The 18922-nt window shown below is 38.0% G+C and overlaps 1 protein-coding gene across 1 annotated transcript; it reads left to right on the forward strand.

Moving 5' to 3' along the window:
- Positions 1 to 426: 426 nt before the first annotated feature.
- On the forward strand, positions 427 to 8546 carry LOC143854960 (uncharacterized). The gene is made up of 2 exons (XM_077365109.1): positions 427 to 695; positions 7807 to 8546. The coding sequence occupies exon 2, from the start codon at positions 7858 to 7860 to the stop codon at positions 8188 to 8190; it is 333 nt and encodes a 110-aa protein (XP_077221224.1). The 5' UTR covers positions 427 to 695; positions 7807 to 7857; the 3' UTR covers positions 8191 to 8546.
- The last annotated feature ends 10376 nt before the right edge of the window (positions 8547 to 18922 follow it).

An 18922-nucleotide genomic window follows, 5' to 3' on the forward strand; every position in this document is an offset into this window, starting at 1 on the left:
TTTTTTGACTTATTGCAGAAATTTCACATGTGTAATTCTATTTTCCCTAGAAAGCAAGTGAACACTAGAATTCTGTCTTGTCAAGTTCTTGTCAAGGAAAAAAGAGGCTGTTTTCCTAGGGTTTGATTTCCAGGGAACGCAAGTGAACAGAGCCTTACCAAATTAAATCAAGGCTAATTTAGTCTTTTCACTTAGAAGGATATTTTGGCCATTTTATGCGTAAAAAAAAGAAGAGAAATGATATATAATCACCCATTTTTTTACTCGGGACAGCCAACTCTAATGTAAAAGTGTAGTAAAAAGCAGCACACTATAGTGTAAAAGTATAGTAAAAAATACACTAGAAGGGGCTGTCCCAACTCCCAAGTTAAAAAAGGGCCAATATATCACTTCCCAAATAATCTACCATGGGTAATTTGGTCCCAAATTTATGGCAAGACTGGATTTGCAAAATCCACTCAAATGCGATGACCCAATCTGTAAACCGTCAAACTCGCACAATACTGCTTTGGCAAATAAGGCAAAGAAGATGACCTATTTCCCCAAAACCCCTAATTTGTTTTCTGGATACAACTTATTCTCGAATAGACAGAAATTGTGCTTTAAACTAGGGTTCAACTTGTCGTTTTTTGGAGCATCAATTCAAGGGATTCGACGATCTTCTCTGCAACTCCCCTTCAAAAGCTGTTCATTTGGTATGGATTGTTGTGGATTTCAATTTTTTTTCTGAAGAAGACGATGATTTATCTGTATGATTTCTACTATTCATTGCCTTTTTTCCTCCATTTTGTGGGTTTTTTACTCTTGATGCATCTGGTAGGGTTTTCCATTATTACTCTGTTGTTAGATTCTGTGGTGTTTTTTTTTTTGTTTTATATGAGGAATAAGATGATTATCTTTTGTCTGCCATTAACAATGTCTTTGAGGTGCTTTCAAGCAATTTCTATTCTTAAAAAAAGAAGAAGAGAGAATGAAGCATGGTTGTTTAGATGGTGCCATCTCCTTGATGCGGTTATCTTTCCAGAGTTTTGAGATGGGGATTTTATACCTATTAAGTTGGATAGTTCATAAATGTACTAGCTGGATCTTTGAATTTTTGTTTAGAATGATATTCTAAAATCCTCCTAAGAGTACTGCATTTTTTTTTTAATTAATTAATTAATGAACATCCTAAGAGTACTGGTTATTTCCATTCAATAGGAGTCAACAACACCAACTGGTGTTTTAAATGGATTGAGAGATAGCAACATTGATAGTTAAGAGAGAAAATAAAGAAGAAATGAGAGTAACGCAGAAGGATTCCCCAAGTTGGATGTTGATGGAAAATGTTTGAGCATTTGTTTGTCAGATGACGAGCGTGTATATAATTTGGACATATATCAAAGATATTTGGGCAATGCTTTGATGTTGAGCCAATATATGCTTACTACAAATAAAATTATAAGAAACTAACAAGGCTGTTAGGAAAATGTGGAGTTGATGAAGCAACTGGCCATTGGTAGGCAATATAGTTGGGTGTTAGTGGTACATTGCGGTGGCCTTTCATTATTGTAGACAATAAGTTCATTGGTCTACGAGTGTATATAAGTCATTGGTATTACAAGAAGTATAATTAAGTAATGATGTGAAAAAAAATGAAGGCCACAAAATTCATTGGTAAAAAAATTTGTCCGATTCTTCTAGAATGGGTAGGATTTTTGGAATTTTGCAAAATTTATTGCCCTTTTTTTTTAAATGATAAATTATATTAAAAATAGAAACAAACCCCAAGACCGAGAAGATCTAGGGAAAATACAAACCAAGAGGGATCTTGATGCCGGAGCTATCTCGGATGGATCCTCAAGCTGGGCCCACTAGACCCACCATCCTACGCCCCAAACTTAAAAGGTCTAAAAACAGAGTTGCAGTCCATATTTTTGGGGCATTTTGGGGTCAAACCTGTCTTTACTCACAGCTTTAAAAATAGCAAGCCATACATCGTTGGAAAGGTCTGAGTCTGCTTTCGAACGGAACAAACGGTTCACGACTCAGAGTTTTATGGAGGGAGTTATGGCTATTTTTCTGAGAGGTGTTCGAGCTTCTTGCGCCATACAAAATTCAACAGATTTGAGTTTATTTGTCTGCTGTCCAGACCATTCTATTAAACGTTTATGGCTATGATTTATGGTATTTTTGAAGTTCACTTTATGCTATATCAAGTCCCAAAGAACCTCAGTAAGTTTAGTTAGATAGCCTTATCTGTTAGTCAAAGTAATTTCAGTTTTCCTTTCTCTTCTTTCTTGAAACTTGTGTTGTCATGTGAGGAACTGTTGTCAAGCCTTTGGAAATGCACCTATGGCTGGAGAGTTGTTCCAGGCCTGCTTAAATGAGTATTTGGACTGTAGAGAGGACTTTTCTCAGGAATTGAATGAAGTATAGGCTTTGGGTTTTGAAGAAGTTCTTCTTCTTGTCCATTTTGCTATTATCCCTTTGGTGGATTCCAATGGGTGGCGAGTTGTTTTATCTTAGTTTTCCGCTTGTGTTTCCTTCTCACTCAATTATTTTGGTGTCGAATTTAGGGGTGCAACTTGGGTCGGGTTTAGGCCAACCCGAACCCAACCTGAGAGATTATTTTCCAACCCGACCCGACCCGACTCTCAACCCGATGAGGATCAACCTGACCCAACCCGATGCAGATTTTACTCAACCCGAACCCAACCCGACCCAACCCGATTTGCCTTGCTTTGATTTTGGGTATTGCCTTTTTTAAGGTCAATTAAAATGAGGCAGGTGGATAGTGGTAAAAAACAGATGGGTTTTGTGCTTTTGATCAGGGTGTTGCCTCTTTTAGAGCCAATGAATGCATGGCAGCTGGACTGAAGGTGAGAACAGAAGATGGATAGTAGACTTTTCTCTCACGTTTTGCAATGCTAAGCTTTAAATAAGGGGCCAGCTGGCCATGAAAAAAATATAGAAAAATGCAACCACTTAATGCTTTGGCGGAATCAGTTGAATACGTGGAGAGAGAATGCATCTGTACTTGATTGATTGTATTGGGAGTAGTAAAAACGAATAAAATAAGAGCCAATGGTGTGTGGAGAACTGAAAAGTTATCATGCAACTTTTTCTAACCTGTCAAAATGTAGTCAAATCAACTGACTAGCATTTATTTAAACTTTTAAAACACATAGTTTGAAGGAAAACCGCCGTACGATTTTGTTTTACCAGGAGCTATCACATACAAGAGTAGGGTTTCGGGTTGGGTCGGGTTTTTAATGAGTCAACCTGAACCCAACCCAAAATGAAATCGGGTTTCCAATTTTCAACCCTAACCCAACCCAAGATATTATTTGGCCAACCCAACCCGACGGGTTCAGGTTGAACCCAACCCAAGTTGCACCCCTAGTCGAATTTGGTATTGGAGCTTGGGTTTTTCATGGCCGGTCGTTGTTGTCCCGCACCAAACGTCGAAGAAGCCCCGGTTCGTGAACGAGCCCGACATGATGTTAAGATAGATGATTTGAGGAGACAAGTGCACAACACCGGTAATGTTTAGAATGTTTCGAGTGTCTGGAACATTATGATTCGTGTCATGATTCAGAGCAAGCTACAATTGACGAAGAGGAGATTAACTGCCTTCATTGCACTCGTCATCAAGCATCGTGTGAAGAGGCTTCACCACAACGTCGAGGTAGAAGGAATCATTATTTCTAGCGAGATTATGGTGTCAATGTTGATATTCTAGACTTTGAAGGGAAAATGCACCTGGATGACTTCATAGATTGGCTTAACATGGCTGAAAGGATCTTTGATTACAAGGATGTTCCAGACCATTGCAGGGTAAAGCTTGTTGCGATAAATTTAAAGAAACATGCTTCTATTTGGTGGGAGCACATCAAGAAACAGCGCGCTCGTAGGGGGAAGGGTCGAATTGAAATGTGGGAAAAGATGAAAGAATTAAAGAAGAAATTTTTGCCGGAGAACTATCGTCAAGATTCTTTCCTTAAGTTTCATGATTCAAACAAAAGGAACTGTCCTTGGAAGAATATACAGCCGAATTTGATCATCTTATGTTGCGTTGTGATGTTTCCGAGCCGGAAGAACAAACTATAGCTCGCTATCTTGGTGGGCCTTGTTCAGAAATTTACAATGTCGTCTAACTTCAACCATATTGGACTTACAATGATGTCTTCAAGCTAGCAATCAAAGTGGAGAGGCTACTTAAGGAAGCATGTGGGAATAGCTCTCGCTCTTGGAACAAAGAAGGCTTTGCTAATCGGGGAAGTGTCTCCTCTTCCAAGGCCCCACTGGCCAGCAAGGCACCCAATCTTAAACTATTTCCCAAGCAAGATGTAGCAACTGGTTCCATCCGTTCAAACACTTGAGATAGATTGTCCATTTTGCTCTTATCCCTTTGGTGGATTCCTGTGGGTGGCGAGCTGTTTTATTTCAGTTTTTCACTTGTGTTTCCTCCTCACTTCTCCATTATTTCGGTGTCAAATCTCAAAGAGCTAAGACAAAGAACATACAAATTACAACAGAAGGAAATCAAGCAAAATTTATTGTCCTTAATGGAAAAGGTGGACTGTATAATCCCTATCTACATCCGTCAAGATCAATAATGGAACTTATGAAATTCTAGATTAAGAGTGAAATATGACTAATTAATGAAAATTGAATTTATGGGCGATGAAGACACTCTCTGTGTGGCTGAGGCAGCCATATTAACAATAATGAAAAAAATGACAGTACATACTAGCTTAGGTGACTTTGATGGCCTTGACATTGGTTCTTAGAGAAGTTGCTACCACTAAGGATTTAGATATTCATTTAATGGAAGTGTTGATATGTTTTATCTTATTTCTGTTTATGGCGTTGTTTAATTGTAATAGAAGGGGATGGTTGCCATTTTATATTTCCTCTTAGTGACCTTTTTTGTTTTGAACTCATGAGTCATGATCTCAAAGTTGCAACAATTAGCTCTTACGACCTAGTTTTATTTTGTTTTAATTCTTGACGAGAGGCTTTATTGAATTCTTGGTTGTGCCTCTTCTATTAGTTTTTGGTCAGTTGCCTATGGAAAAAGACTCACTGTTTGTGGAAATTGAGAAGCTTTCTTGAATTCTGGTTTCCTTTAATTGGCGATGGACAAAGCCTATGACTAGCCAAATCCTTGGGCCAAATGCTTTGACAAGGATACTGCTACTAGACCTCCATTTATGGAACAGGGATGCTTCAGTCACTCTCAAATGTGTTTATTGCCTCACTCCTGGCCTCAATATCATTTTTTTGTTAAAATGATAGCCATTATATTGATAAAGGACCGAGATGGTCAAGGAATAAAGAAGAGACAAAGCTAAGGCAAAAGCAACAACGAAGATAGAAGAATTAAGAAGGAGAGAGTCGTAAAGAGCGAGAGCGTACTTACAAACTCCATCTCTCACAAGACGATCGGCCATATGATTAGTGGAGCGCCGAACATGAGAGAAAGACTACGAGAAGCGAGAGGCATCCTGGGCCTCAATATTATAGTAACAAGAGATCTACTAGCCCACCATTGAAGGAAGAGGAATAGATCGCCCACTCTTGAGAGTGTGATTGTTGCTTCAGTCATAGGCCTCATGTCATTGGGTCGATGAATTACTTGTACATGGATATAAGTTGCTTGGCCAATTAAATGTCATTATGGAATCTGATCTTTGATAGAATGGAGAAGAAGCTGCCAAGTGGAAGAAATCATTTCCTACTTTTGGTGGGTGCATCCCTCTTAAGACGACATTGCCCAATCTTTCTATTTATTTCATCTCATCGTTCAAAATTCCCATTGAGGTGGCAAAAAGGATGGAGAAGTTGCAATGGAATTTTATTTGGGATGGGAAGGAAAGGAAGGAATAAGGGAAAAGTCTAAAATATTTGGTAAAGTGGGAGATGGTTTGCTTACCTAAGGATGGAGGATTGATATTGGAATATCATGGATAGAAACAAAGCCCTTTTGGGAAAATGGCTTTAGCGCTTTGGAGAGGAAAGGGGAAGCATTGTGACAGAGATTTATTAAGGGTATGGGGAGGGAAGGGGTGGGTGTGTCATTGGTAGATTAAGTAGATTTTGAGATTCAGGAGCTTGGAAGTTCATTTATCCTATTTTTGAAAACTTTATTCAAGGGATTAGGCTTCGAGTAGGGGATGGGAAAAGGGTGGGGTTTGGTTTGATACACGATTAGTTGAATGCCTGTTATCCTGAGCATATACGTGCCTATTTAGGTTAGAGATTAAAACATAAGTGGTTTTAATTGCATTGAGAGGCTGGGAGAGAGGGTGCGTAGTTTGGGGATGAATATTTTTTAGAAACCTAAAACACCATGAACTTGGTTGTTTGATTAACCTTCTTTGTATCCTCGAGGACTGTTTTATATCTTAGGTTTTGTCAGATCAAAGGGTTTGGGCTCCTTAATCCTAGGAGCATGTTTTTGGCTAGCTCCTACTTAAGGTGGCTTCCTACCTCAAGGGCATAACCTTTCCTTGGAAGGAGATTTGGTTGGAATCTGTCCCAACGAAAAACTCAGACTTTCTGCCAGACCATTATGCTTAAGAAATATTAATACAGTGAACTGGCTAAAGAGGTGTAATTTCCAAATGTTGACATATGTTCCATGTGCTTAGAAGAGGAACAAACAATTGATCACCTCTTTATTCATTGTAAAATGGCCATGGCGATTTGGCACTGGGCATCTGGTTGGTTTGGAGTTGGTTTTTTTTTTTCCGGATTTTGTTTCCAGCCTTACAGAAAGTTGGAGCATTGCTACCATTCAAAAAAAAGAAAAAAAAAAAAAGAAAAAAAGAAAGAAAGAATGAAAGAAAGTTGGAGCATTTGCTAGGATGGGTTCTTTTGGGCTATAGTTTCTTTTGATGTGATGGAAATATGGAGGAAAGGAAATCCCGTACTTTTGATGATAGATTCTCTTCTCTGTCTTGGAGAAGTAAGGGCCCGTTTGGATGCCGAGAAGATTTTGATTTGGATTTCTCACATTTGCAGCCCCTTTTGCATTGTAATTTGGATCGGATCAAATTCTTGGATTTCTAATTCAGCAGCTGACAGTGAAAAAATCAGATTTCTAAATTTGCTGTGGAAATAAGAAATTGGAAATCCACAGATCTGGCAGTTTCCTTCACCCTCTTTGCTCCTCAATCTCTCCCCTCCACTAGGAAGTACCTCCTTCCCTCTCTGTCTCCATCTACATGAGCTGCCGGATCTATTCAATTTGTACTCAAAACTCAATTCCAAATCCGAATACAAAATGGGAGGTTTCCAAACGGCCCCTAAATTTATTGTGGCTAGTTGGGCATTTAGTATGGAAGAATCATGGGATACTTGATCGATCATCCGTAGGAATTGGAAAAACATTTTAACAGGAAGGATGCCAAAGGAGAAGAACTTGGCTATGTGGTGCCCTCACCTCCCTAGCATGATCAAGATAAATTTTGACAGTTGCTCTCCTGGCAACCCTGGATCGGCGGGATTAGATGGAGTCTTTAGGGACAACAACAACCACACCATTTTCTCCTCCGTTCCGAGTGGTCATGCTGATTCCTTAGAGGCAGAGGTGAGGGCTTTCCACTTTGGGCACATTTTTTGTGATCATATGATTGATCGTCTTGGGGTGTCAGTTTGATGTCTTTACTAGATTTATTGATGATATTGCGAGAGGAATGAAGATTATTTTTCTCAACGATTGTTCAGAAGCCACTCATTTTAATCATTCTGCCCTCAATATATGTTTTTTGGTATTTTTTTAAAAGGCTTGCTGGTCTTTTCTGTTATATTTTACAGGGTTGTTCGGACTCATCTCTCCCCCAAATATTAACTTCAGAATAACGAGAAATGAGCTCTGAAATCATGAAAGCTGCAAAGGTTTATCGCAACCTTCTCAAAGCTGTTGGGAAACACATAGGCAATGATGACAACAAAAGACACTTCAGAGATTTCATAGCCCAAGAGTTCCGAAAGAACCTTAATCTTACAGATACCACAGCCATTCAACACAAGATAAAGCTTGCGCGAGATTACACTCTTCTGCTTACCAGCGTGCATCATCACCAGGACCTGCTCTTCTCTTACAACATAGCTGTGGATAGATCAGATGAAGTGAAGAAGACCCTAAGGAAATCTGCTGCTAGCGTCGGTCTTCAACTTCCCAATGTCTATCAATCTTGATGGAAAAGCTTTAAGAAAATCTGCCGATTGCTAATACAAGTGACCTATGATTTGGGAGGTAGTAGTAGAAGGTAGAAAAGTTTTGGAATTTTCATGTGCAAGTGGCTAAAAGTGCAAGACCAGTGCCTTGCCAATCTTTCATATTTAGACAGTAAGTCCACTGCATGTCACATTGTGAGTGCCTTCAGTTGAAACTTTTTTATTCATTAGAGCAAATTGTATTCTCTAAGAAGCAGAAAAAGTCACTCTGTTAGCCTCCCTAATGTGATTGATGAACTAATCAAAGGGGAAGGATCTCTCCGGCCTTTAACTTTTGACAAGTATCTCTAATAATATCTTTCACAGTTGATGTCTCATGCTTTCCTGTGTTGCTCTTAGTAGTTTTTTCCTGTTTTTTTTAACTCACTGGGATTTCCTTAAAGTTCTATAGTTCTTACCAGGTCCCAAGAAGTTTCTATTATTTTGCTACCATGTCTCTCTGAAGTCTGAACATAGTATGATCAACCTAACTCCAAATAAGATCCCCTGTGCAGTTATCCTTAGATCTAGTCTAGTTCACTACCATATCTTCTTCCTGAATCCTTTGTCAGATTCACAAGAAACATTCTGCATTTGACTAATGTGTGTCCATGGCTCTTTCAGAATGAGTGAAAAGTAGATTTTTTGCTCTTACAGCAAAGGCTGCATCATGGGGCATGATTACTGAGAAATCCTTTACATGGTAGAGTTGGCTTGCCTCATTGTATTAAAATTTGATCCTCTCCTACTCAATCAAAGTAGTCATCCAAGTTTTTTTTTTTATTTTAAAAGGAGGGATCACACCTGAAGGGGCCAGAGTGTAGTGTTGAAGTATAAACGATAAGATAAGACCAACTCCAACACCTTAAGCTTTTGGATTGGTTGTTTTTGTTTTCGATCTCTTGGTGAGAATTTATTTCGAGCAACCCTGTTTTTTTACAAGGGTGTAGTTCATAGGGGAATGGTGCAGTGCTTTTTGCGTATTAGGTTCATCCTATAGATATGATTTTTGGGGCATGGCTATCTATGTCGGGTCCACCAAATGAATGGTTTGGATCGTAGAACCATGTGAGCCCTACTGTACCGCTTAAGTACTTGCATGTATGTGCATGCAGCGTATAAAAACTCGTAAATCACAACAATCTCCTCCCAAAATTTTAGGATGGGGTGATATTTCTAAAACATGGATTTCTTACTTAAAATCCAGGATAATGGATTGTGAAGAATTTTACACCGCTTTCAAACTAAAACCTGTATTTTAAAATCCACGTATCCAAACAGCCCCAAAATATTTCAAACATTATGTTTTGCATTGATCTTTGCCGTGGAAGCACTCATCCAGCTCCTATAGCGTTTACAGAGTGAAAGCAGTCCGTAAACAGGTTTGGGCAAGAGGAAGAAGGTGGTAGACGTCTGGAAAATAGATTTTTGCAGAGGAGCATTTTAAAAAGTTTTACATAATCTTAAAGAGGGGCGGGGCCAAGAAACACCTTCCTTTTCTACGGGCCCACCATGAATAAGCAAAACGATCGCGACCATCCATCAGAGTGGTACGTACAAATGCAGAGTCAAACAAAAACGATCAATATCTCTATCTCGATTCAAATTCCGAGAAATGATGTTACCACGCCCAATATTACCCGTATAAATATGGGATTTGCCAGCCCTTTTGCGCAAAGCCATTTCGCGCCTAGCTTTTGCATGTGATGAAAACCATGTCAGATGAATTAAATGAGTAGGACAACATCTGCCAAAAAGTCAACATGTGCGGCTGTCATCACATGCAAAAGCAGGGTGCGAATGGCTTTCGGCGTAAGTGGCTAGCAATTATATATATATATATATATATATATATATATATATATATATAGGAAACTGTTGGTGAGCTTAACCAAACTTATGGTGAGCTAGCTTGCCCAATCACATGGGGGCCCACTTTGTTAGGATGATCCAAACCATTCATTTGAAAGTCCCTTACATAGATCGGGGGTGTACCTCCATAGGATCATCCTAACCCCAATCACATGGGGGCCCACTTTGTTAGGATGATCCTATGGAGCTGATTTTTGGTACACCCCCTATCTATGATAAGGCCTTGCAAATGAATGGTTTGGATCACTCCCCAAAATGTGGGACCCATGTGATTGGGCAAGCTAGCTCACCATATATATATATATATGAGGAAAGTGAAGCTACACCACCGGTGTAGCTAACTTAGCTACACCGCCGCCTTAAAATACAATGGGCCCACATTGTTTTGGTGATCCAAAGAATTCATTTGATTGGCCCTCACATAGATAGGGTGTCCACCAAAAATCAGCTCCATAGGATCATCCCAACCCTTCAAACTGTGGAGGCAAAAATGGACAAATTTGTGAAGGTTTTTACACGTCCATTTTTGCCTCCACAAATCCTAGGGATGGGATGATCCTATGGAGCTGATTTTTGGTGGACACTCTATCTATGTGAGGGCCAATCAAATGAATTCTTTGGATCACCAAAACAATGTGGGCCCATTGTATTTTAAGCCGGCGGTGTAGCTAAGTTAGCCACACCGGTGGTGTAGCTTCACTTTCCTCTATATATATATATATATATATATATATATATATATATATATATATATATATATATATATATATATATATATAGCTTAAGCGCCCCAATCACATGGGTCCCACATTTTCTGTGGTAATCCAAATCATTCATTTGCAAGGCCCTATCATAAATAGGGTGTTTACCAAAAATCAGCTCCATAGGATCATCCTAACCCCTCCATTTGTGGAGGACAAAAATGGGCATATTTGTGGACAAATAATGTCTGTCCATTTTGACCTCCACAAATGGATGGGTTAGGATGATCATATGGAGCTGATTTTTAGTACACACCCCATCTATGTAAGGGCCTTTCAAATGAATGCTTTGGATCATCCTAACAAAGTAGGCCCCAATGTGATTGGACGCTTAAGCTCACCATAAGCTCACCAACATTTTCCTATATATATATATATATATATATATATATATATATATATATATATATATATATATATACGATACTAAGTTGGGCCCGGACTAGGTGGGACCCAGCCTAGTATGAGACAAGTTTAAAGGGCCTAGCCTAACCTGTTCCAATCACAATTTTAAATTTCAATCGAAATCCGAAATTGTCAACACCGAAACCGAAATTGCCAATACCTGAAACGGTACCGGATTTTGGCCGAAATTTTAAAGGGCCTAGCCTAACGTGTTCCAACCACGGTTTCAAATTTCGATCAAAATCCGAAATTGCCAATACCCGAAACGGCACCCGATTTTGGCCGAAATTTCTTGTTTTTATAATTTTGTCCAAACTTTTGAGAAACTATACCAAAAAATCTCAGTTTTTTAATTATATAGCCATTTTCCCGAAATTTCAAAAAATTTGGCTGAAATTTCGGTTTCGGTGAGGGCCCCAATGCATGCGAAACCAAAATTTAAAACCATGGTTCCAACAGATCTAGAGCTTTGGATGTATTAAACAGTGCACAAGTTTTGTCTTTGGGAAGAGGTGAAATGGCAGATGAAGTGGTGGAAAATCAGGAAATATTAATCTTAGGAATGGCAATACCATTTTCCTCAACATCCAAGGAAGTCTCTTAGTCAACATTTGTTGACTCTCTGTAAACGTCCTTTTTCCTTAGTCAGCTTGGGATTTGGGGGACTTTTCATTCTCAACTTTTCCCAAACAACAAGAAAGATTGAAGACGCCTTTACATTAAAATTTTTGGGACACCTTTTCCAAAGTACAAGGGCAAATCTTAAATGCTCCCTCTTCTACTTCTAGAAGTGAGCTGTAGAAGACGCTCTCGCGTTAGGGATGTTCGTAACAGCCATCTCTATTCCACTAGGCTATCATTATAATATCAAGGAAAATGTCAAAAAGAAAGGGACTGTTACCTACTACTTAAAAGGTCGTTACACTCCTTCCTAAAAGACACCACTTTTATGTCGTTCATGGGATTAGATCATTTTACCCAAATGCAAACACAGTTGACAACACCTTGATCGGATGGATGATCTTAAGCTCTTGATTCACCAACCCCTGCTCAGCGTTTTGCGAAGAAAAAAAAGTAAATTACTGATTTTTGGTCCTCTTATCTTACAAGGAGGACCCTAAGGCCCTGTTTGTTTTGGATTTTGAGAATTTAATGTGAGTTCAAACTGATTATTGGACTCAAAATTATGTTTAGGTCCTGTTTGTTTTGGATTTTGAGAACTTATTGTGAGTTTAAAACTGATTGTTGCACTCAGAATCAAACCTATTTTTCACTCCAATAATCAATTTTGGACTCATAATCTGTTCTCAAAATTGAAACTCATAGGCGAATGTTCTTGGAAACCTACTCATCCAAGGTTAGTCCTCTATGATCTAGATGGCAATTAAGCCCCAACTATTCAAACTCTAAGAATATTGGAAGTAGACAAAGAAGGTCTTCTTACACAGAGACCTAGAAGTCATAGCCTATGACTTTTAGTGATTGCCCACACTGTCTGAGCTCTTGCATTTCTTTTCTATTTAATTTAAAAGCTTAATCACTTAAAGAAAAAATAAAATCAAAGTGTCCAATCTGTCTAATCCTTTTATAAGTAATGTTTCATTATAGTACCTCTATCATTTGATAAATCAGCGTATTAATACAATAAATCTAAAATTACATTGCATTTGACTTTGTCTATTGAGAGTTGTTTGACTTTTATTTATACCTAGTTGGAATTATAGTTCCTTGTTCACAACTCACGCATTAATACAATAGTTATTACTTCTATAACTAAGAACTATTGATAATTTTGTCTTAGTTTTACTATTATTTATACATAATAGCGTTTAGCTCCTAGAACCCCACAGATTTGGTCTGTTGTGTTGTAATTTTTAAAATCCTTTGAAAATAACTTGAAAGTCCTAAATTCTTTAGAAAACTTTACAAGAATCAATCCAAAGCCCTTATTAGAATCATGCCTGATAAGGATTTGAGAGTCGCCACCTAGGAATGGGCATATCACACTTAATTAACTCTGAACTAAGGCTTAGATAAAACCAAAGCACTACGTCTTTCTAGGTTACATGGATGGAAGGTATCAAGCACCATCCATGCCCAGGGGATCCCGGTCTTACGAATCAAATCTCCCTATTTTTAGAAATCTCAGTTGAAAAGTCAAGAAATCTCAAGTTTAATTCTGGAAATTTTGAAAATCACATTCTCTGGAAAATTCGTACGATCGTATAAATATGGATCTATCTGCACATTTTGAAAACATACAATTAGTCCTAAAAACGTACGATCGTATGAATATTCCATCCAAATTTACATTTAAAATTCATGGGAAACTCAAATTCTTACGAATGAAATTCATAAATTCTAATCCAAATTCTTACATTTCAAGTTTCTTGAGAATTCTTCATAATTCTCTGAGATTTCTGAGATCCAACTACAGATAGTGATGTTAGGGGTTATTAAACCTAGTTACTATTGATTAACTTACTGTATCTCTTGGAAATTTCAATTTGCAATGAATTCTATTGGAGATCTTTGGGAATTATGAAAAAATCATCAACAATTCTCAAGATCCAGCATTGGTTCTCACTAGAAATTTAAAATTAAGTAAAAATATAGAAATCCCAACTTAGATCTACTAAAATTGAGGAAAAGCCTTGAGAATTAGGGTGGGAAACCCTAATTCCCTAAACTTTTCCCTAATTTTAAGCTAAACAATGCTAGGAAATTAGAATAGAAAATAATTTGGAACCTGCTTTGATGCAATTCTGGCGAACTCCGATGAATTATGACGATCCGAGTGGTGGCGCTCCGGTCCCTCAACTATCCTCTCTGATGATCTTGACGGAGAATTCGTCAAAGGAGGTCAAAAAGGTCCTGTCAGACGGAACAACCTTTCAAATCCTTGTCCACAGGTCATCCCATTAAGTGATCTGTTCAGTGCGTGATCCAATCATTGCACCCATTCCATTCAGTGCAAGGCCTATCCTACGATGCTACCTTAGGATAAACATATGTCAAGAAGCATCTCACACACTCTAAAATTTACCCAAAAGATTTCATGAAACAATCAACATATTCATTTATTAATTAAAGGTTCAATACAAGTTGCAGTGGCTTTTAGGGCATACACTCTAACATAATTCGCTAGGACTTGAATGAGAGGAGAGTTTTTTTAATCTTTGCAAGCATCAGTCTTAGATGCCATGGGCAGCTAAGAGTTTCATTTATAACATTTACAGCGATCTGCGAGTCCAACTCGATCCATATTTCATTGATCTCTTTCCTTTTTGCTAGATATAACCCTTGTTAGTTTGCGTGAATTTCCAATGTGTATATCTCTCCTATAGAAACGTTTAGGGAAAACATGAAGCTTATGTGACCCTTATCATCCCTGATAGGCCCCCAATTATTGAACCTTCAACAACAAATGATTCATCGGTACTGAGCTTTAAGCTTCCTCTTTTCGGTTTCCTCCCGTTCTAGTACCTCTCTTCATCTTGTTTTGGTGTGAATGGGCAACCAAGTGAAGTAGCACTCTCAATATATATTCCTTTTAGTGGGCTTGTCCCTTAGCTTCAAATGACACAGTTAGTCTTGTAAGTTGGAAAGGATGTTACCTATCTTTCTCTATTTTGCCTCGCTCTATTTCCAGAAACCTGTCCATTCGCATTCATCCACTTCCATCACCATTGCAAGCCCTTTCTAGTATTTTTCGGAGCAAACTTTTGTCAGCAAAGTTGTAGATCTTTGAGTCCTTAAAATTTTGGCTTTTGAATCAAGTCATTCCGACCTATATCGAGGGAGATACGCTCATTTTACCGAACTTGCGCAAATCTGTTTTTCTTGAATCCGAATTCTTGAGCATTTGAGTGTGTGTCTGTCACTCTCCTGATCCTTAGTCCAAGAAGCCTAGGAGAGGCTTGCATCACGACCGCTTTGGCGATGAGTGGTTTAACATTTGGTATTGATGGTTTCTCTAAAAGAGAATCCCATTTTCCACCCTCTACTAACTGATATACGTTGTTGATCTGAGAGATGTCATTTTCAGTTGTATATCTGTTTACTTGTTCAATTGGGGAGGTCTGAGTGCCACGACTAGCTACTTCCAAAAGTCGTTGTCTTTTTCGTCTCCAATTAAGTAACAGATAATGTTCTTGGCCACACTCTTTCATGGAGGATGCTTCTGAAGGCCCCTAGAGGGTTTGGAGGGCTTTTTGATGAGCTATATATATTTTGCCCCTTGATATTTCTTTTGAATCTAATCATTCCATTGTGAATCCCTATTGTTGAGAAAATCCACTGGGTAAAATGATCCGATCGTGCACAAATCAAACCGAAAAGTAAAATAGTAAGCCAAGTCACAAGATGAACACCAAGATTTTACGTGGTTCGGCCAAGTCTACATCCACGGGCGAGAAACACAATCTTCCACTATGAGAAAAACAAAATACAAGGATTATGTGCCAAAAGAGCTTTAGCTGGGTGGCTTTATTGATATCAATTAGCCTTCGGATCCCAGTCCCTTCCGACTTTGGCGTGCAGACGTCTTCCCAAGCTACTGGGTGGTATCTGTTTTTTCAATTTGCATCTTGCTCTTATGAAGTCCCTAAATATTCTCTCTATAGCTGGGTGGCTTTTTTTTCACTTTTAAGTAATTATACTCAACATTGTAAAAAAATATTTCCATGAATACAATTACCTTTTATACGATGACTGGTTAATTTTCTAATAAGGGTATTTTACGTTTAAAAATTGTGATTCCCACTGGAAAATGGCAGGTGTCAAGAGCTCTGTCAAAAGCTCTCTGTCACCACTCAGTGTATTCATCTTTTCTTATCTTATTAATAAATTTTATCTTAAAAAGGGTTTGGGAAACTCTAATTTTCCCTATATAAGGGATGCTGATGCTAGGTTACATGATGTAGTCTCTTGTTAGCACCTTCAAGCTCTGTAACCATAGCATCCTGTGCTGGTGTTTACAATTCAGCGGTTTGCTTGTTCACCATTTTAATATCTAGTTTAATTTTAACATATTTATAGTTTTGATTTATTAGATTTTTGTTAGTTTTTCCTTGTATTTGGATCAAACTAATCTATTTTTCATGTGAATGTGATATTTGTACCAGGCAAAATTTTATTTCTTGCATACCATTTGTACTCAATCACCTTAAAAGATGATTTTCGGGGTTTAAGATCGCCCACGTCTTCAGCCAAGCTCCTAGATTACGCAATATTCTTTCCATCATTGGCTGAGATGAGATCATACGAATGGTACTCTTTCACCGATGGATTCCTACCTTGTTTGTAGTAGATTAATATATAATTAATATATTCATTGCTGTGGAATCGAAAGCGGATGCTTTGGAGATCTACCATTATCTTCGGGTGAAATTTTTTGGAGATTTGGCAAATATGGTCCAATACATATCGTCATATTTCCTTGGAGATGATAGATGAAGGAAGAAATGATCTGTTGGAACAGAGAAATTAGGGTTAGACATTTTAATCCTGCATCATCGATTAATACAATCAATATAGTACTATGCCTAACCAGAAGAATAAAATAGGGCTAGACATCGTAATACTTATGCAAAATCCCTTGATCATGTGCAAATTTCAATAATCATATCATAATATCGACAATTTCTCGCCACCATGTTTTGAAAAAAACACTATATTTGCAATTTTAGCCATATTTGGTATTCTTAGTGATCTTTCCTTTATTAAGTATGTTGTTGTGTCTAGGCTATTGACATTTGCACTACCATGTTTTGATAATGGGGCGAACTTAACTCGTAAGATCCCACATCGGAAAGGGAGAAAAGATTTCTGAGCTATATATGTGGATTCTTCCTCCCCAACTAGTTTGGGACATAGGCTTAGTTGGGTTGAGTTGAGTATATGTGGATTCTCCCTCTCTCTGTGTAGATGCATTCAGCATCTCGAAGGGGTAGGCACCGCAGAGTGGGTCGGACATGGTAGTGCGAATATCAATGGCTTTTTATTTAACCGTATTATTATTATTTTATTTCTCGCGAGATGACTTAGAAAAGTTTTAATTGAAAGATGGGTTGTTTAATAATTCCTCCAGGATATTGCTATCATGGTTCGCGATAGAATGGTTTGCGAGAGAAAGTGTTTACTCTGATTCAATTGCCATGGCTATCATTTTTCTTTACCATTCCTTTGAACGAAGGCCATCACTTGGACGGCTAAGATCATCAAATTTCCATGACATTTTGGGCCAGGTCCCACCAAATCAACGATGGAGATTAATTGGGCTGGTGAGTGAACTGCATTATCTTTTTATTAAACACTATTAATTATACTTTGATTTATTAAAAGGTCAATTATCTGACTTGAAGAATCACTCTTTATTATTTTGTTAGAAAGGATTAGAGAAAACAATGAAGAGTATTAAGACATAAAAATGTCATTAGAAATAGGGTTTGTCGGGAAGGGATGGAGGATAGCGTATCCGACTTGCTTGGGCTGGAATATGGGCCAAACAGTTGATTTGGGAATAAGCGATATTTTAGGCAAGAAATAAGGGGGTGTGGATGGAGCAGAATAGTGAACAAAAAGCATAAAAAAGCGGGGCCCGCGTGGTCTGAAGGGTCATTTATTGAGAGATTTCAGGGGGGGGAGTGTATGTGGCTCTGTTGAATAGGACACCAAATGTACACTCATGTAAAAGTCCTAATTTGGGGAAACGAATCTCTCTCTCTCTCTCTCTCACTCTCTCGAGTTTTTTTTTTTTTTTTTAACGCTTGTATTTCTATGTACCAATGTTGGGTTCTTTTGATTTATTTTATTTTCTTTTACTGATTTTAAAATTTTAGGGTTTTGATATGATGAATTGAGTTTTCTCTTGTTTCTTTCTGTTGCTCGAGAGTGCTTTTGGTGGATGTTATGGATTTTCTTTTGTGAAACGTGGGAAGAATATTTTCAAAGATATCATACCAGTTTTCCTTATTTGGCTCTGCTTGTTCTTATCTTCAGTGGTAACAGTTCAATGATGCTACAGCTCAGTTTGTAAAATTTGCTTTATAAACATAGTATTGGGCATCTTTTAAAAATAGACTGTGGGCCCATCGTTCACTCCAAAGTTTCCGTCTATTTTCTCTCACCCTTGCTTCCATTTTTTCTCTATAAATGCGAGTCCACCCCTCTCTCTTTTCTCTGCAATTACTCCTTCTCCCCTTGTTCGTCTTTCTCCTTCCTCATTTTGCTCTTTACAACCTTTCATTTTCTTTCCCTTTCTCCCCTCTTTACCATATATACCTTCACCACCCTACTTTTTTCATGGCTTTTTAACTTAATCTTCACTCTCCCACCACCCTGAAAAAACCCTCTCCATCAAGCTCTTCAACAGCCCCAATAACAGATCTGAGAGAGAAGTAGGAAGGAGAAAAAGAGAGAAATTATACTCTTAGATCCTTGTGGATTTATTTTGATTTTGCTTTTGTTTTAGCTTTTTTCAGGTGCTTTTCTCGTCAACTCCTGCTAGTTTTTTTTTTTATTATTTTACTTTTGTCTTTCTTTCTTTCTCTTGTTGTTTGTTGGCACGTTGAGGGTGAAAAAGCTTTCTGACCTAGTTTTGAAAGTAGTCTTTCTGACTTTTTATTACTTGTAAATAGTCGTCAACAGAGAATCTAAACAAAAAAACAGGAAAA

This window comes from Tasmannia lanceolata, unplaced genomic scaffold (genome assembly GCF_043159265.1).
Source record: "Tasmannia lanceolata isolate RefF3 unplaced genomic scaffold, GAP_Taslan_0.1 ptg000020l, whole genome shotgun sequence".
Lineage (NCBI taxonomy): Eukaryota > Viridiplantae > Streptophyta > Magnoliopsida > Canellales > Winteraceae > Tasmannia > Tasmannia lanceolata.